Source organism: Terrapene carolina, unplaced genomic scaffold (genome assembly GCF_002925995.2).
Source record: "Terrapene carolina triunguis isolate 2854851 unplaced genomic scaffold, T_m_triunguis-2.0 Scaffold198, whole genome shotgun sequence".
NCBI lineage: Eukaryota > Metazoa > Chordata > Testudines > Emydidae > Terrapene > Terrapene triunguis.
Genome location: NW_020664549.1, coordinates 2,614,187 through 2,634,484, shown reverse-complemented (window position 1 = coordinate 2,634,484; position 20,298 = coordinate 2,614,187). Strand labels below are relative to the sequence as shown.

Sequence of the window (20,298 nt, the reverse complement as noted above, 5' to 3'; positions counted from 1 at the left end):
GTGGGGCTGGGACTGAGGGGCGCTGGCAGAGCTGCGGTGGGGAGAGAGGGGGATGTAGGAATAGCAGGGGGTGGCAGGTCAGGAATGGGATGCATTGGCAGCACTACATGTGATGTGAGGACCCAGGACTGGAACTGCAGGGAGGCAGGAGGTGCTCTGGCCGGTGGGGGGAGGAGCCCTGGGCTGGAATACCATGGCATGCTGCCCGTCAGGAGGAGGTGCAGTCAATGGCAGATCGGCGTGGGTGAATCTTGCATGCACTCGGCCTAACTCGAGCCAGGGCTCTCCATCCCCCATTTGGACCAGCACAGAAATGTAAACGCAGTCAAAGGCTAGTCTGGCAGGCAAAGCTGCAGTTGGATGCTGTTACCCCGCTCCCGGCTCTGGACACTAACACTGCTCCTCTCATCCCCAGCCCCACACGCTCCTCCAGCTGGAAACAAAACAGCAGCCCGCAAATCCCACTTGCATGTGTCCGATCAGCTCCTGGCCAGGAGCCCGGCCGCAAACCCCACACCGGAGAGGCAAAAGGACAAAGAACGCCTGAATGTAAACAGGGCCGGAAGGGCGGGGAGAGTTACCCACGCTCTCTGGACAGAGCAGGCCTGCAGCAAGAAGAGAGACTCTCCTCCAGAAAGGAGCGGCCCCCTCCAATGCAATGACAGAAGACGAGGGGCTTCTCTGGCCAGACACAGATTCTGGGGTTGAGGACACCTGGGAGGATTTAGGTGCTGACTCTCCTCTTGTCAATCAGAAGCAACTCCTGTGTGTGGGGCCAATCCGGCTTTTCACTGGCAAGGAGCAATGCCATGCTGCTTATTCTAGCATCCGCTGAGCTGAGGGCACCACTGCACACAGTAAGAGTGTCTCTGCCTCAACCAGCTTACAATAGACTACACAGACAAAGGGTGTTACAGATGCCGAGAGACTAAGTGACTTGCCCAAGGTCCCACGAGGAGTCTGTGGCAGAGCCAGGAATTGAACCCAGCTCTCCCGAGGCCCAGGACAATGCCCTGCCCACAAGCCCGCCCTCCCTTTCTTACTCTTGGGGCATTTTCTAGGACTAAGATTTGCCATCTCATATTGTGCCCATCATTCTGACCCACCTCCCTGGCTCCCCCTAGGCAGTAGCCAACAGCCGCCGTGCCTGAGGAAGGCAGAAACTCTTCCAGAATACACTTGAGCCAATTGAGCAATGCAATGCAGGGGGAAGGGGGAAAATTCCTTCCACACCCACCCCCTGCAAACTGTCAGCTTAGCCTTGAAGTGAGAGATTTCATTACCAGGAGCCTGTAATGGCAGGAGCAGTCAGAGAAGGAAGAGACCGATCAGCTCATTGGCTCCCTTCAGCTCTTAGCCTGCGCTATCTACAAAGGTGATTAATGGCTGTAACATTAGCCAACCATGTTTAAAACCCAGCCGCAGGATTTGGCTCCCTCTCCCCCAGGGCCGAACGACAGAGTGAAACGCAGGGCCAATTCCCACGGGTCCTGCTCAGTTGTCACTTGGGGCACATGCAAGCAGAACTTCCAGCTATCTGCCGTAGATATTTACCTGCCCCTCATTACTGTCGTGTCTGAGCAGCTCACGCCCATGAATGTATCTAGCCTCACAGAACCCCGTATTATCTCCATTGCATAACCACAGAGAGGTTAAGTGACTTGCCCATGGTCACACATTATACCACCGAGACATTGGTGCTTTAAGCGGCTAGAGGTTTATTATCATAGCATGAAGGGGTTAGTTAATCCCCCAGGAATATCAGGGTGGTGGTTATGCTCCCTGCCCCCCCTCGTCAGGAGCCTTGGCCAGGCTTGGGAAGATGTTGAATTATTAACCTCAAAACTATGCAGTTGTTCCCTGTAACCTAGGAAGCCCGGCTCTGCAAATGGAGATTAAACCCTCCTGGTGTTAGCATGGCTGCATGTGTTTGCATGTATGTGCGAGGCATTAGGAGCACGAGTGTGCATGCATGTTGTGTGCAACTGTGTGTGAGAGAGACAGCCTCTGTAGGGAAAGGTGAACGAGGTGGACTGGCATCCCTGAAATCAGTCCTTTCACTAGTGCAGCTTGTGCCAGGCCGGAGCAGCAGGTGATGGCCTGGGGGTACATTATCAGGTGGGTCCCGAGAGTGGGAGGATCCCAGCCCCTGTGACTCACGAGATGCAGCGAGGGTTGCCAATTTTGGCTGGAAGGTTTTGTCACATGACGTAATCTTTAATTCAAGATTAATCTTTAAATTCCTGGAGACTGCAGGACAATCCTGGAGGGTTGGCAACTCAGGATGCAGCAGGCAACTAGCTTGACAGCTCTGGGCCAGGGAGCGCCTTCCCACAGAGAGGGAGGCACCTGGGGCTCCGTCTGGTCTCCTCCTCACGGTTCCAGCACTCCACTTTTTAACCGAGGTGGAATCAAAAATCAAAGCTCCCCAGCTCCCTGCTGCTTGGAAAGCCCAGCCCCTCGCATTCCATCTCCAGCCATGATCACAGTGGCCAGGCTTTGACCTTCGCAGCGCGGCTGATGTGTGCATTACTGAAATATCCTGGCTTCGACTTCTCCCCCAGCCCGCCCCTTTCCTGTTCGGCGGCCCCTTCGCCGTGGCGAACACCCTGAGCACATCTGGCTCGGTCGGATCAGAGGCAGCTAACGAGTCCCACTGCAACTGGAATCGCAGTCTGTGATTGCTCCCAAATGAGCGCCAGGCTCTCTCTCCCCTTCGCCTCCAAGATCTGGAGCATTCTCCAGGCCTGCTGGCTGCTGCTCCCCGGGGAGAGGCAGGGACCAGCAGGGCAGGAACAAAAGACATTAAAACACAAACAAAACAAAAAAAGCAACACCAGTTCCAGTGCGGCTCTGGACTCCAACCCTGTCCATTTGCTGTGCTTGGGGTTACTTTAATAATAGTACTTGATCTCTTTTCACTAGGTCTAGGTCTAGGTCCGGCACTGGGCGGGCTGGCAAGGCGGCTGCTCCCCCAGGAGGGAGACGGAGGGGCTCAGCTCTGAGCCCCCCGCGCCAGAGGAGTCCTGCCCGGGCCGCTGCACACGGAGGGGCGTCTCCGAGCCGGGACTGGGGAGGAGACGCCCCTCCGGGTGCAGCAGCCTGGGCAGCCCTTGGGGTTTGCACAGAGGCCGGGGCTGGGAGCGCGGGGCGGAGGCTACTCCAGCCCTGCAGGCGCGGGGCAGCGCGGTGGGTCCGGGGGCAGCACGGAGCGGGCAGGGCCCGGGTGCGCGGCGGAGACATGCGTGGGGCAGACATGCTCCTGCCGGGAGGGGCCGGGCCTGGTTCGCCCCCTGCCCGGGTCCCTGAGCTCCCCGTGGCTCGGCGCTCCGGCGGCATTTTTTTTTCCTCCGCCCCTCCCCCGTCCCGATATTTAATCTTTGTCATCTGGTCACCCTATCATCCCTGGATCTCAGAGCGCTTTACAAAGGCGGGAAAGGGTCATTATCCCCATTTTATAGACCGGGGAAACCGAGGCACAGACAGGTGACGTGACATGCTCCAAGTCACACAGGAAGGCAGTGGCAGAGTTGGAAACGAAAGCCAGATCTCTGGACTCCCCGTCTTGTGCTCTATCCACTGCACCACGGTGCAGCCAGGGCTTTGAGATACACTGCAGAGACTGGCTCATCCCTGGCCGCTGCATTCCACATAGTTTAGGGCTAAACTAAGTGGATCTTTTCAAGGACTAGATATAACAGCCGCCAGGGCCCAGGATGTACGTTTGGGTTGATCTATGGCTTGCTAGAGCCAGCAGACACAATACCTGCCTCTGGATCTGAACGGCCCCCGCGTGGGAGACTGTTTGAGTATTTCTGACCCCTCCCCTCCACGATTCCTGACATTCATCCTCTGGGTCTGGCCTCTCAGTGCATGTGGCCGTGTTCAACACCTTCCGTACCCGGAAAACAAAACTGCAGTCGCGTTGGCGGGAAGAGGGGAAAGAGATGGGAGGCTGGCCCATCAGTTCCAAACCAAGCATTTCAAGACTTCTGTTGGCTTTGAAATTATTCTTCCCATTGTATGGATGGGGAAAACGGAGCTAAAGAGAAGGTTTAGAGAACCCAGGAGTCCTTGCTCTAAGCACTAGGCTACAATGCCGCTCAGAACGGCCTAAATTCCTGAGTGGCTCTCTAAGAGACAGAGCAAGAACTCTCCCGAAATATTTATACTCAAACTAGGATGTCACCAGAGGGTGACTAGCTCATGGCTTTGACATCACAGCTGCAACATTTTACTTCCTGCAATCATAAGAAATGCCTGAGACAACTTTTTACAGCAGCATTTCAACAACCAATAGGGTAGCAACATGGAAATGAACTTCACCTCCGCCTGACAATCATTGGTTGAATGGCCCAACAACCCCAGCATCCCAGCCGTCAAACTATCTTGAACAAACGTCTGAGAGGTTTATCCCACCCTCCAGCCTGTATTTCAGCCAACATAAACTGGGTGAAGGGCAGAGGGCTGTTTGTGGATAGTTTGAATACAGCTATGTTTTCCCTTGATAAAAATATTGAGACCCAGTAAATATCTAAACGCACAACATGAACAAACTGTAAATAAACATACACAGGGGTTAATAAAAATCTCAGACCGCTGCAGCTCTGCTGTTATTGTTACTCTAATATCATCTAGGTAGCCTTCTAATTCACACCTATCTAGGTAGCATCTCACGCAGTATAAGGCTGTTTCACATGTTTAGAATGCTTCATGAACCATCGCCACTGAAATGCAGCTACCTCTGGGGTGGAAGGTGGCAGCCAGCTAGCATGTAGCAGAACAGTACATGTAAAAGGAAACATCTTGGCCAAGGCCATCTGAACAAAACCCCTGCTCATCTATCAAGTGCCCTGGGATCTTTGAGGTCTGGGTAGAGCAAACAGGAGTTCAGGTTCTTGCTGGGAAAAACCCTTCCATGTCGCATTGGACTGATGCTTTGGTTGAGGTGCTCACTCAAACCTGCAGGGATCCGTACCTGTGGCTATAAGGAGGGTTTCCCTTTAGGGGGCAGGGGACATTCAGGGCTCAGCACAGCATTTTAAAATGACCAGGCACATTATAGAGCCATAACCAGGGCCCCAGTGACCAAAGATCACCTGAGGTCTGTTCTCAGGCCCTAGGGGCTCCCCACAATGGAACCACAGCCCCAGTGAGGTACCTTTATTTATTGCTGATGTAAGAGCCTCTTTGGTGACAAGAAGCCTCCTGGAAGCTCCTAGAGGGGAAGTGAATTACCCAGTGCCTGGCTGACAAGAACAGGGCTCGCCTTCCCTCTGCTACCCGCAGCCATCACAGCAGGCCTCTTAGTAACTCAATTACATGCCCCTGCTCCTGCTAATTGAACAGCAAATTCGAATGATGGCACCATCACTTGAAATTTCAGCCCTGTCTCCACGTGCTAGACAGCTTCATCATCCCCCGTCCCCCCAAGGCCTGTGCCTTTAAGATACTGGAGCTGGGCTAGCTTCACCCCACCTGCTATCTATCCTTGGCTCTAACCAGGTGCTTCTTGTTCCTAAGGCAACAGACCCTCAGCCCAGTTAGCAACCTGGAACATTTCTTGTTAATTTCATCACATGCTGTATATGCCCTGGCTGAAAGGCAGCATTTGCCCACTGCTCCCTAGAGGCTGCAACCCCCCGAGACACTTGTTTACTATAAGGGCTAGTCTACACTGGCAGCGCTTTAACGTGGCTTGTGTGGTTGCGGTCCTCCATGAGAGGCGTAGCTCCCAGCGCTGGTGCACTGTCTACACTGGCGCTTTACAGCGCTGAAACTTGCTGCGCTTCAGGGGGTGTTTTTTCAAACCCCGAGCGAGAAAGTTGCAGTGCTGTAAATTGCCAGTGTAGACAAGCCCTTAGATCTTACATAAGAACAGCCATACTGGGTTAGCCCAGTACTGTATCCTGTCTTCTGACAGTGGCTGGTGCCAGGTGCTTCACAGGGAATGAACAGAACAAGGCAATTATCGAGTGATCCACCCACTGTCATCCAGGCCCAGCTTCTGGCAGTCGGAGGTTTAGGGACACCTGGAGCATGGGGTTGTATCCCTGACCATCTTGGCTAACAGCCACTGATGGACCTATCCTCCATGAACTTCTCTAATTCTTTTTTTTTTAATCCAGTTATACTTTTGGCCTTCACAACATCCCAAGGCAATGAGTTCCACAGGTTGACCATGCACTGTGTGAAGTACTTTCTTTTGTTTCAAACACGCCGCCTATTAATTTTACCGAGTGACCCTTACTGTGTTATATGAAGTGGTAGATGTCACCTCTCTAGTCATTTTCTCCATTCACTATTTTATAGACTTCTATCAAATTCCCCCCCCCCCAGTCATCTCTTTTCTAAGCTGAACAGTCACAGTATAGACTGTTTTTAATCTCTCCTTGTATGGAAGTTGTTCCATCCCCTCAATTTTGTTGCCCTTCTTTGTACCTTTTCCATTTCTAATATATCATTTTTGAGATGGGGCAGCCAGACCTATATGCAGCATTCGGGGTGTGGGCATACCATGGATTTACATACTGGCAGTGTGATATTTTCTGTTTTATTAACTATCCCTTTCCTAATGGATCCTACCATTCTGTTACGACAAACCATTTTGCAATTTGGTCCCATCCTTCACCATCTTGGGTGGGCTCATGGCCCCCCAGCTACACAAAGGGCTCAACGCTACACAAAGCACCGCTATCCTCTGTCCTACCACTCACTAGAAGGGAACAAGAAAGAACCAAAGTAAAGTCTCCTCTGCCAGCATCTGCACTGAACTGGACACAACAGCCATCTTTTCTTTACAGGCAAGCAGAATCCTTCCAAGATTTAAAAGGTGCAGTACAGCGAACACAAAGGCATAACAATTGTGTGGCTAAAACACTACACGTTGTGTCAGGGACTCTACAGAACAATACTGAAAGCTGTATTGTAGCACTTTAATTGAAGGGTTCAAGCACAAGGTGAAGGACATTAAAAGAATTAATAATAATTACCCACCTCGCTTTTCATCTGTAGATCTCAAAGCGCTTTACAAAGCAGGTCAGTACCATGATCCCTATTTTACAGATGGGGAAACTGAGGCACAGGGCAAGGAAACGACTTGCCTGAGGTCGCCCAGCAGGCTAATAGCAAAGCCAGGAATTGAACCCAACCCTCCAAACTCCCAGTCCAGTGCCCAGTCCCCTAGGCCTGCCTCTCCCAACTGCAACAATAACTGTAGCTAGACAAAGGGCCATATTGTGTTCTGACCTGTCCCCACACTGAGTTAAGTGAACGCCAGTGGGTTTTTGTGGAGTAGCACCAGGGGTAAGGCTGGGCATTAGTTGCCTAAAAAGGCTGGGTGTGGGAGAGGTGATTAGCACTCCAGCTGCTCGTCGGGTATTTATATCATTGGATTCCCATACACACATTAGCTCATGTGAAGTACTACAGGAATCGGCCCAGACTCATAGTGCGCTGATTGCAAACTGCAGTGCCTGGGATCATTACAGCCAGAACAGGGGAGTCAAACTGCCACACCAAAGAGCCATCTACTCTGTGCACTGTACACTGTCCATCCTGTGTCTGACAGTGGCTGATACCAGCTGCTTTGGAGGATGCTGCAAGCATAGGGAGGGCAGGGCCAACGATGTCTGTCTGTTTTCCCCTGTCCTGGGCAAACAAAGAGATGTCAGCCCTGGGGGTTCAGGCAGAGACAATCCAGCGATTGGATTGTACAATTTCCTAGGAGAGACATTCCTCATGGCAGCTGGCAGGTTTTCACTACCCTTTGTCATATCTTTTATTAGCACCCTGTTAGGTCTCTGGGTCAAAATGCCCCTGCCTCTGTTAGTGATCTGTGTGCGTGCATGTATATACATACATGCTCTATAAAAATAATCCATTGCTAATACAGATAGAAATCGATGGAGGAGAGGAGGGGCAGTAGACTTCCGGTTGCTCTCGGTGCCCTCTGACACCATCACTCAGCTGCTGGGCATTCCACTGTCCTGATCTCCTGCCTGTTTTGTCCTTCTTGGCAGAGCTGGGCCCCGTACTCAGTCCAAGAGCAGGAAGCGCCGCTCTGTGAAAAGCGGTCCCAGAACTATGCCATCGTTTGTTCATGTGCAGCTGGAACCGTCGTGAGTCTCGCAATCATTTCCTCACTGGACGCTGAATCCTTCTCTCTGTCCCCCCATGGCTCACTGTGCTGCACGGGAACAAGGACAGGTCAGGATCTGGCCAGAGGACCAGGGGGGAGAAACCCCACTCTTCTTGGAGCACGTCATCGATCCATGGGAAATGCAGAGGCTGTTGCAGCTTTGCTTGGCTTCTTCTCCGGTCTGCGGCCTGGCTGGGTCTCAGATTGTTTTTGCCTGCGGCCCGGGTGATTTCTCAGCTGTTGTGGCTGCTCTGTGAAGCATCCTCGCAGAGTCAGGTAACAACAGGCTCTGCAGATTCCACGCATACCTGACCTGTCCATCCTGCTGTTGCACTGATCTCATTACCCGTCAGCGCTGCAGCAACACAGGTAGCGATAAGGCAAACTAAAGGCATTTAAATAACTGACAAGAGCGTGTGTGGCTGTGTGCACACGCACCACGGCAATCTGCTGGACAGAATCATAATAGTTTAGCTGTGAGTCATAAACCCTACATTGCTAATGGAGATTATCCTGCAGCTCAGGAAGCGCGGAATTCAAGTTCTATCCCTGCTGTCACTATGAAATTGTGCATGGCAATAATTTGCTGCAGCGCAGTGAGGTGCCTAGATTGGTGATTGAATTCTCCCCACAAACAGGTTCCACTGGTAACACAATGGTTTCCTGTACATGGCTGTCACACACACACACACACACACACACACACACTTGTGGGGAGGTTCTCACAGTTTTGACTCTGGTCATCTGGTTTCATGGACACTGAACAACTTGCAATGGATTCTGTAACACAGCCACAGCCACACACACACACAGGGTGTGCAAGTCCAACATGTGTGTGCAACTCCCACTGACTGCAGTGGGAGTGGTGAGGATGTATTCGAGGGCAGAAGTGGGCCTGGAGTATTTCAAGTGGCAATTTTAATTATGAGACTTAGTGCAAGAAGGGGCTGGTGGACTCTGAAACCCAGAATTCGTAGCAGCACGCTGGATGTGTCTGTGTTTTGAGTGAAAGAATAATAAAGCCTGATGGATTATTACCAGCATATTCTACTCCAGTGCATTTAACATGCTGTATAGTGATAGAACATGCCGTATAACAATAGATCGAGCTCCCTGAACCTATTCACCTTAATAAAAAGAAGGCTGAGGAATGACTTGATCACAGTCTATACGTATTTTCATAGGGAACAAATATTTGATAATGGGCTCATCAATATAGCAGACAAAAAGAACCAACAGCTGGAAGTCGAAGCTAGACAAATTCAGACTGGACATAAGGTATACGTTTTTAACAGTAAGGGTAATTAACCATTGGGACAGCTTACTAAGGGTTGTGTTGGATGCGCCATCATTGGCAGTTCTTAAATTAAGATGGGATGTTTTTCTAAAAGAACTGCTCTAATTCAATCAGGAATTATTTCAGTGACGTTCTCTGGCCTGTGGTGTACAGGAGGTCAGACTACATGGTCCCTTCTGGCCTTAGAATCTATGAACTATGTAACTGTGAGATGTAGTGCCAGGACGTACAGAAAGCTGCCATGTTTGTTCCCAGAGCTGTTGCAGCTTATTACAAAGGAAATGCAACACATGGTGCACTCTCTCTCTCTCAGGGAGACATTACTTTTGTTTTTCCTTGCAGCCACTTTCTATAATCCAAGGTAGAAGCCAAATTCAGACGGAGTGCAAAAAATTGCTCCCTGGATATGAAGAAAAATATAGCTGAACCCAAGAGTTCAAAAATCAGGAGTCTAGCCCCACCAAAAATCAGAAGATTTGCTCAAAAATCAAAAGATTGAAAAAAAATAATGTGTTTTGGGTTCCTTTATTGGCCTTTTAGTGTTGGAGCATTTTGGGGTCACATTTTTAAAGATTTTCTCTGCAACCACAAGAGCTAAAGAACATAATTTAAATGAAAGCTGAGCTCCTCAGCTAATAACCTGATTCCAACAGCTGGGGATTTAAGAAAAATACCAAATATCGTGATACTCATAATAAAATCATGAGAGTTGCTAATACGGTGAGAAGCATAACATTCAAAGACTACAATTTCCATACATAAAAAAGAAATAAGCATACCACGAGCCTTCAATAAACCAGATGCACTGTACACAACAACCAAACAAACCCCCAGCATTGCTTTACCCCAAAGTTCAAGGATACAGCATTTAAAACGAGAGAGGCATCATCAAACACATCTTCCGAATGCTGGGATCTGATTGGCTAAACACTATTAATCACATGACCTTGGAATTTCATAGCATTCCATCAATATTTACTGCGAGTGGACTAGTTCTGTGAATGAAAACAACGCATTCCTTTCCTCAGCATTTTGGCCTATCCCCAGCACTGGGTGCCTCATGCTCATGTAAATAGCTTGGCCCATTTTTACAGAGACTGAGGGGGTGGGACGAGCGCCACTATGACCTCAGCACCTTATTTTTTAAGAAAGAAGAGTCTGAAAAATACTCCCACTGCCTGAGTGTTAAAGGCACCATGCCATGGTCTCGCCCTCACCCTGCAAGTTCTACCCTGCCTGGATCCTTCCTGGGTTTCAGCTCATTTCCTCCTACGCACCATCCAATCATCTCTGCTGGGTGTTTCCTTAGCATGGCTTCATGTCTCCTTCCACACAGCTCATCTCTCCACCCTCACACCTGCTCAGCCTTCCAGAGTCAACCTGTGCTCCGACGCTGCCTGCTCCAAATGCTTGCAACTGATCTCTTCTTTTTGTACGGTGTTGTAACAAATCTGAGACTGCTAGGCATGTTGGCTGCTAGGCTATGCCCCGGGGCAGTTAGAACTTCACGGCAGCAGCAGGGATAATCATTCAGCCTCGCCTGCTCCAAAAGCACAAAACTTCACTGCTTGAACTGAAGGAGACTCTGTCTGGCTGTATAGGGGATATGACACACAGTTGAGCAGTTCCAGTCCCATCCCCTAGAGGGCTATGTTGCACACACAGGTCAGTTATGGTATTCCTCTTGGGGACAGATAACTGATACCTTCCCTTCCTCTGTGTTTGTAAGATACTCTTTGCCCCTATAGCCATCGGTCCCAAAGTTTGAACTCCAGGGAATGGACAGCAAAGTGTCCCTAGAAGAGAGCCCTATGCTCTGGAATTTACTCCCTCTTCTGGTCCAGACTCAGAGCATTGCTTCGTCTACACTGGAGTATTTAGCCACCAGTGTAAACCTCTAGTGTAGACATACCGCACCAATGTGGTTTGCAGTCATGGTAAGTTGCACCATTGCAAGTCATATCTTACACCAGTGCAGTGTCTACAGTAGAGGTTTCCATTGATGTAGCTACAAGAGTAACTAAAAGCACCTAGTGTAGACAAGACCTATAGCCAGAGTGTATTTATCCTGGTAGATGTTGGATAATAATAATAGTACAGAGGAAGGACTGTCTAGCTTCAGATTTGGTAAGAACCGGGGCTCCCACAATTCCCTGCTCTGCCACAGACTTCCTGTGTGATGTTGGGCAAGTCACTTTGCCTCTCTGTGCCTCAGTTCCCCATCAGTAATGCAGGGATAACAGCTCTGCCCTACATCAGAAGGGTGTTAAAGACTGTGAGGCGCTTAGGTACTACGGTGATGAGAACCATATAAGGACCTTAGATAAATAGGATGGTTTTGATTTGGGCCACTTCACTTCAATTTCTGCAAGGAGCACAGATACCCCACCAATGGGAGCAGGATAAATAAACAGCATGGGATAATTATGCTGAGCCAGCAGCTCTCCTAGCTGGTCATTAAACACTCTCAGCGCCCAAGGTTTGGAGCACTGGGGCTCAAACCGGTCATTAAAAGAAGCATCAGGCCAGATCAGCAATTTACTCACAGAGAAATTGCACCAATATTGGATGGACAGTTCGTGGGCCTGACTTTATAGCTGTCACCGGCCTGCCACGCCCTTCGATTGCGGGAGCTGTGACTGTACAGGGTTTAACATCAGGCAGCAGCATGACACAGCATTGAGTGGGTGCAAAGGGGACAGGGTGTAGCTGGGACTGAGACATAGGCTGCCCTGTGAATCATGGGCATCTTCCCAACACCCAATCAGACTCGAATTAGTTCCTAGAACCTACCACCACCAAACAAGCAAGTAAGTGCTGGATCACCAGCAGAGATTCTACAGCAGCTTAAAAGGACCCAGGCTTGAGGGGTCCTGAGAAATGGAGGCTGCAGGCACTCAGCACCTCTCAGGACTGGGCCCTTATGGTTTGCCAGGCCCATGCAAAATCATGGAGGTTTTCAAAGGGAGATTCCCAATTCACAATCACGCTTGCCACTTTTCCGACTCATCACTCCCCTGCGAGATGAGTCAGGATCGTTATCCCCATTTTACAGCAGGGGAAACTGAGGCACAGAGCAGGGGAGTAACTTGCTGTTGGGTCACACAGTGGAAGTGCTGGAAACGAAAGCGGGATATTCACGTACAAAGGCAGGGGGCACAGGTCCGGGCACAGCACCGGGAGCCGCGGAGGGAGTTGGGAAGTCACTTCCCCTCAGTGTGCTTCCGTAGATCGGGGACAAGGGTACGGCCCTAATTCATGGACGCGTGGGAGGTTGGGAGGACTGAGTGTGTGTGCATGCAGGGGTCTCCTTTAGCACAAGTGCCGCAGCTCTGAAGATCCTGCATTGACACCCTGCTTACCTCCCATGCACGGGATGGGGGACACCATGTGCTCATCTTACTCAAGATCACCTGTGCCATTCTAACAGCGGGGACGTAGCTCAGTGGTGAGATGCCTGCTTGCGTCCAAACCAAAGCAGCATCCACAGACTTGTCTGGCTGCGATTATAAGTTTGGTTTGAAGATCTAACTCCCTGTGCATGCCTAATGATAGCGGTTATGGGCAGCTTTAATTAGTAGGCCTTCAAACAGCCTTGGGGCCGAGCAGCCCTTTAAATGAGTGGAAGTACTAGCAAGAAAAACACCACCTAGCTGGGAACGGGAGCTGCCTTCCTCACCTGATTATCATCATCAGAGCAGAGCTGGGGCGGGAGGAGGTACTACCTGCTGCCAGAAATAGACAAGGGCCCTGCAAACCCACCTCCGGCACGGGCAGGAAGCCCACTGTTGGCAAACAAGCCCCAGCCCGGAGAGCCAACTGGCTGCAGAGAGGGAGGGAGGACGGAAGGAAGAAAGAAAAGGCAGCAGCAGCAGGGCCACCCCTTGTTTTGCTGGACGTGTTATGATTCAAACAGCACCAGTCACACATCACGGGCTGGGGCTGGGGCTGGCTCACCGAGAGCTGACACAACCAGGCAAGGTAAGTGGCAGTTGCTGTCTTCATTATCTTGATGGCACCTGGAGATAAGAGACGAGATGCTGCCCTGATGGGTTGCTTGCCTCGGGGCACAGTGGCCACTGTCTCCCTAGCCCAGGGGTCGGCAAACTTTCAGAAGCGGGGTGCCGAGTCTTCATCTATTCACTCTGATTTCAGGTTTCGCCTGCCAGTCATACATTTTAACGTTTTTAGAAGGTCTCTTTCTATAAGTCTATAATATAGAACTGAACTACTGTTGTATGGAAGGTAAATAAGGGTTTTTAAATGTTTAAGAAGCTTCATTTAAAATTAAATTAAAAGGCAGAGCCCCCCGGACCGGTGGGCAGGACCCGGGCAGTGTGAGTGCCACTGAAAATCAGCTCGCGAGCCGCCTTCGGCACCCGTGCCATAGGTTGCCTACCCCTGCCCTAGAGGCAGGTTTCCTGCTCGCCAGTGACCAAAGACGTCTCCTGCACGAAGTTAGGTCTTGCCAAACCCCTAGCATGAACTGCTATAGGCTAGCATTCGCCACACGGCAGCTTTGCCGTGTGCACCAGGCATGTGCACCAGCGTGGCTATGCCAGGGGCTGGAATTGGGGCAAACCTGGCCCTAGCCAGCCCCAAGCTCCCAGGGCATGCTGACGGTGGGAGGAGGCTAGTAAGAAAACAAAGTGGATCGGAGAGTCGGGCCTACACTAGAGCCACGTGAGGCTTCGGCAACAAACCCCAGCAGCCTTGCGGATGGCGCCTGGCTTTGATATGGCTCCAAGAGGCGCGGTGGCTGAGTGGTTAAGGCGCTTGACTGCATTCCTGAAGGTTGTGAGTTTGAGTCTGACTTGATCTCACACTGAAAGGTCACCTCCAGTTCACCTAGCTGCAAAATGGGTAGCTGATCCATCAGGTTAGGCCAGTCAAAAGCGGTTGGATGTGATGCTGGCCACATCACTGCCACGTGCACCATTGGCTATGAAATTGATGTGTCTTAACCTTGTCAGCCCAGTGAGACAGAGTGAAACCAGACTGGGGGAAGGACAAGCAGAGTATGTGGATGGGAATTAAAAACTGGGACGGAGGTTCCCCTCCCTGCACTACTTGACCACTGCCCTTTGAGGTTCTCACAGAGGGAAGGGCAGACTTGTTCTCCCCCCGGCTGAGTCTTCATGGCCAATGTTCCAGGCCATCCTCAAAACTGAAATCAAACCCACCTGCTGCATTGCAATAAATTAAGGATTTTTCCTAATGAAAACACTGATCCCAGCTTAATGCTGGTGACAATATTCCAGCACGGGGGTGGGGAACGTAGCACTGCAGAATCTGCCAGCCAATATCCTGTCTGACTGCAGCCAACACTTGAGGCTTCGGAGGGAAGCAAACCCTTCCGCACGGGGCACCTGGCCAACCGTGCCATGCTGGGCCCAGTGGGGTACAATTCCTTCCTGCCCCCTGCAGTGATGGATGGACAGGAGGCTGGATTTGTCCTTCGCTTCCCCAGACAGGAGTGTAAGTAGCGGTCAGGACATTCTCCGGCCCAACGAGGCGAGCATCTCACTCATCTCCATGGCCAGGGAATTAATGCACTTCAGACCTACCCTGCCTAACCAAGAGGAGAAAGAAGCAGGTACAGGTGGGATTTTTGGAAGCACTTAGCATTGGCCTAGCTCCGCCCCATTGAAGTCAATGGGAGTTTTGCCAATAATGCCAATGGGAGTGGAGCGCTATAGGAGATCCCATGCTCCGCATATACACCCCCAGTCTCTGGGTGGTTAACACAGGCCATCAACCCTCAGCCTCACCCAGCCCCTAGGGAGTCTCCTGTATAAAGAGATACTGTTCACCATGATTTCTTGTCTGAGCAGTGTGGCCTATTGGATGGAGCACTGGACTGGAACTCAGGAGACATATTCCCAACTCTGACCTGCTGGGTGACCTCGGGCATGTCACGTCCCTGCTCTGTGCCTCAGTTTCCCCATCTGTGAAACTGGGATAATGATATGGACCTCCTTTGTAAAGTGTTATGAAATCTACTGCTGGAAAGTGCCCTATAAGAGCTAGGTATTAAGGTTCCATTTCTAAGTAGTTATTAAAGGGTTAAATCAATGATCAACAGGGGTTTTCATAAACAGTTAATCAATTGTTAGATGTCAATATGTTGCCTATAACTGTCTTCTGACGTGCTTATAACCATCTAGCATATATGCTGCTAGTGCCTGCAACATGCCTATAGTAGCTGTTCATCATTAATTAACCCTTTATACCAAAGGTTCCATTTCTAAAGGGTTTAGAAAGCAGGACCAACAGAGTGCAGCAATGGCACAGCACACTGCAGTCTCCGCTATAAGTGGTACACACTTGTACAAGAGCTAGTCAGAAATTTTGCCTAACTACGTTTTGGTTTTTTTTGCCCCAACATGCCAATTCATCAAAACCAAAACTGTTTGCAAAACCGGGCGTGGTTCAACAAGACACCTGCTTTGAAAAACGTTGGTAAAAAGAGTTTAGAGATTGTCGAAACATCCTGTTTCTAACACTGAACTGGAAAGTTTGGGGAAGGGGGGGTGGGTTTGAGTGAAACGACTTTTCATTTAGAAATTTTCATAATTTACACTGAAAGGTTAAAAAAAGGTTGAAACTGAAATGAAATGTCTCACTTGACCTGAACCAAAAACACCGAGGATCTCGGTTTGCAAAAATTGTCAGGATTTTGACTTTCCCTCCTGATTTGGGACAGGAGAGTTTTTTGAAATGTCAAAAATTCTCATGGGACAGGAAAACCATTTCTTGGCCAGCCCTAATTTGGATGGTTACAGAGGAGAACTGCATTACTGGAGTATTTATAAAGTATCATGTAACCGCCCACCTTGTCTGGGTTACAGGAAAATACGAAGGCAACGTTTATTTTGCGGGAGAGAGAGGCAGGTTCTGGGCAATTAAACTTTGATCTTGGGGTTTGTGCCATCACTAGAACCTAAAGGTGGAACATGATGGAAAACTGTCAGCTCTTTGGGGCAGGGTCTGTCTTTTTGTTCTGTGTTTGTACAGCCCCTAGCACATCGGGGTCCTGGCCCATGACTGGAGCTCCTAGGGGCTACCGCAAGACTAATCATATATATTAAAGCGGGCCAACACGAGGGCCTAGGAACAACAGAGTTCTAGTCCAGTTCCAACACAGACTTGGCACGATGCCTTGGGCAAGTCACTTCCCTCCTCTGCACTTCAGTTTTCCTAGCCTGTAAAATGGAGGCGACAGTCCTGAACGCCAGCATGGGCTGGGAGTACTGGTTAATGTTTACAAGGTGCAGCCACTAGATTTGCTTGCAAAGCCCAGCATCCTGTTGCTTTATAGAAGCCCCGCTGGAGAAAAGGAGGAGCTATCGAATGGATTGGGAAGAGCTCCTGGCTGTATGGGGGTAGCCATTCTAACCAGGTGGTTGGAGGTGACCAGCTAGCCACATCATAAACTGGGGGCTAGCAGAGGGAACACCAGGCTGCTTCAAGTAGTGAGGCTGGGGACTGTGCCCTGGGGTTGCCCTTCCCGTGGCTGCAGATGCCCGGCCTCCAGAGCCTATCTTGTTTCACAGTGTCAGTTCAAAAGGCAGTCGACTGGACAGTCTGACAGCTCAAAATGGCTTGATAATATGTACATGCGTGTGTCTGTCCTATTATACACCCACTTCCTCCTTTGCGAGGCACTGAAAAGTCTTCACAAAGAATAATAAAAGGATTTCTCTCCTATACCAAAGCCCGACTTGAACAGCTCTTCCAAGAGATCTCAGCCTTTTATTTCTGGATTTATTGACTGACTTTGCTCACCAGGCTAGGACAGTAGAACATCCTTCTCAGAGCAAGCCGACAGCCCTTCACAAACCACAATCTGCCCGCAGCCCCTACAGCACGATTTGCCCACAGCCCAGCCGCCCGCCCCCCCCAGCATGGTCAATTACCCTAGAGAAATTGACCCTTCCTGTGCCATAAGCCATTGAAAACACTGGAGCAGAGACAGGAACCAATTTCTGCTCAACACCTCTCAGTCAGTCTAAGGTTAATGCTTTATGCATACATATGTTCACCTCCCGCCCTATAGCACATAACTCTACTCATTCTTGCAGAGACGCCAGCCTTAATAGGCGCTACCTACACCTTTCATTTATCTCAGTCCCACTAGGAAGTGGTTTAACCCTTTGGAGACATAGATATAAACTCCACAGCGCACAGACTTTATATAGGTAAAGCCCCATGCACTTCTAACCCCAACAAACAGCAGGGTACGTTGCAAGTCAGGTGTAAGTCCGTCCAAACACCAGGGTAAGTAGTAAAGTCTTGTAGCATTCAGTGTAACTTACACGCTGAGGCAGCAGAAAGGGGGTGTGAGATAAAACAGCTTGTCTCTCCCTCTCCCCACCCCCTCCATTTCTAAACAAAAGTCTGGATTTGGTAAACAGCCTCCAATCTATATCATGGGCCAATCCAAAAATCCCAGGTCCACAAACTTTGGCATGTTCAAAATCTGGAGGCGACTCTACAGGCTGGGAAAGGCTCTCTTGCAGCCATCTTTCGAGGGGGAATCCCAGACAAGGCACATCCTTTCCGAACCCCAGCTCCGCAGCAGACTGCACTGGAACCATGTAACGGTCTTCACACCACCCTTTGCCATAGCTGCTGGAACTAGGGGGGCTGCCGCACCCCCTGGCTTGAAATGGTTTCCATCATATACAGGGTTTACAGTTTAGTTCAATGGCTCTCAGCCCCCCGACTATACAAACTGTTCCATAACCGCTGCCCTTTACAAACACCTAGGAAAACATTTCCCCACGCTTCTGTCTGACAGCAGGTCCTCTTTGTGCTAGATCGATCCCCAGGACATTCCCTGTCACCCCCCCGTACCCTGCTGCAAAGTCAGGGCAGCTCTGGGAACCGGACACCCAGATTTACCTCAACTCCAGAGGCTGCCATGTCCGCCGATGCCAAGGAACGAGAGGGCTAAAAATCCAACCTGTGGCTCCAACGTGGAGGGACTGGAGGCAGAGCCGGGAAAGCAAGGGAGGCTCCTGGTAGAAGGGGAAAGGGGGGGAAAGGGAAGGGAAAGAATTGGCAACAGCGTCTCTCCTTGTCCTGGCAGGGCTGTCTGTGAGAAAGGACCGTCCCAATGCTGGAGGGGCTGGAAGGCTGATAAGCGAGGTTTGAAATCTGAAACTGCAGGTTGGCTCAGTCATATATAAACACACACACACACACCCATTCATTCTGCTCTCACGCCACCCCTGCACGCTTCCTTGGTAACATCAGGCAGCCCTCTAGCTGCACCACTGGAAAATAGGCGCTCAATGAAATTCAAAGGGGGGCGGGGGCAGAGAGAGAGAGACCTGTCAAAAAAAGCAATCCGCCCCCGTGTCGTCTCAGGATCAGTTCTGGAAGGAAAGAACAAAATCAAAACCCAACATCAGTTTTCTCCAACGCTGTTGAGGGAACTGAACTGTTTTTATATCCCCTGGAGGACAGCTCTGATTCCACAGCCTGCCAGGCAGGGGGGCCAGAACCATTTGTACAGTGGGGATGCTGAGAGCCACTGAACCAAACTGTAAACCCTGCATATGATGGAAACCACTTCAAGCCAGGGGGTGCGGCAGCACCCCCACCATGCTGCCGGGATAGAAACACCCTGCTCTTGATTGCAAAGCGGTTTGCAAAGGAGGGCAAGACTCACCACCCCCATTTCACAGACAGGAGAGCCGAGACACAGAAGTGACTCACCCACGGCCACCCTATGGCAGAGCTGCTAACAGAACCCAGGTCTCCGGAGTCCTGTTTTGAGGAGCAGCAGCTAGTGCGTTTGCTCCAGCACATTCCTGCACGGCTGTCATGTTTACTAATATCAGCACCACCACCGGGCACTTCCATCACACTAGAGCACTGAAGTCCAGAACAAACATTATCTAACTCACCCATGCAACGCTGCTATGTGATGGCATCGCCACCCCCATTTTCCAGAGGGAGAAACTGAGGCACGGTGAGATTTTTTCTTTTTTTAAAATGGCCTGCTGCTAAGGGTGAAATCCTGGCCCTATGAAATTGAGCGGAGGATCTGTGTCATTGACCTCCACAGGGCCAGAATTTCACTCTAAGTTCTTCCATACGGCTTTCCATCCAGAGATCCCAAAGCACATTAGAAAGGAAAGTCGGTCTCATCGCTGCCGTTTTACAGGTGAGGAAACTGAGTTGCAAAAAGGGGAAGTGACTTGCCCAAGGTCACCCGAGGTCAGTGGCGGAGCTGGGAATAAAATACAGTCTAGTGCTCTAGCTGCTGGATGGAGCTGCCTCTCCCAGGCAATGCAGTAGTATCTAGACTGGATGATACACTATATGCATTTATATGTACTAATATTACATTACTATGGGCATGTTATCGCCATTTCAGAGCCCGACCGGGTGAGCCCACTGCAAGACAGGACTCCAAATGAAGTCACTCACAAAGCGCTTGTGAGCTTGGCCTTCAATCTCAGACTGCAATTAAAGCTCCCGGACAATCTACACACATCGCAGTGCCTCTTTCTAAACCAGGCTCTTCAGTCTGCAAACCACACAGCCGCTGGCCCAGATACACCGCGCGGCGTCCGGTTAAACGGTGTGCCATTCCGAAGCGCCACTGAACTCATCTGACATGGATTTTCAGCCCAACAGCAGATTCATCTTGTTCCCCAGTCTGTGGCCGGTATCAGACGGGGTTTTACAGTAACCCAGCCTTTCCAAAAACAAACATTCACCACGGGCTTCGTTGCTGGAGGGAACTATCCTGTATTGTCAGAAGAGGAAAAGAACTACTTGACCTACTAGCAGGACTTTTCCAGCTCTGATTTCTACAGCCCAAACCCTGCTGCCATCAAAACCA

General features: G+C 50.3%; 1 protein-coding gene across 1 annotated transcript in view; it reads right to left on the bottom strand.

The window, feature by feature from the left end:
• Nucleotides 1–18,655, bottom strand: part of LOC112118437 (pleckstrin homology domain-containing family A member 6) — a 90,461-nt gene extending 71,806 nt beyond the window's left edge. Inside the window, exon 1 of the mRNA XM_024216745.2 lies at nucleotides 18,345–18,655. Within this exon, the coding sequence (XP_024072513.2) occupies nucleotides 18,345–18,655 (311 nt within the window). The remainder of the gene's footprint in view (nucleotides 1–18,344) is intronic.
• Nucleotides 18,656–20,298: the final 1,643 nt, after the last annotated feature.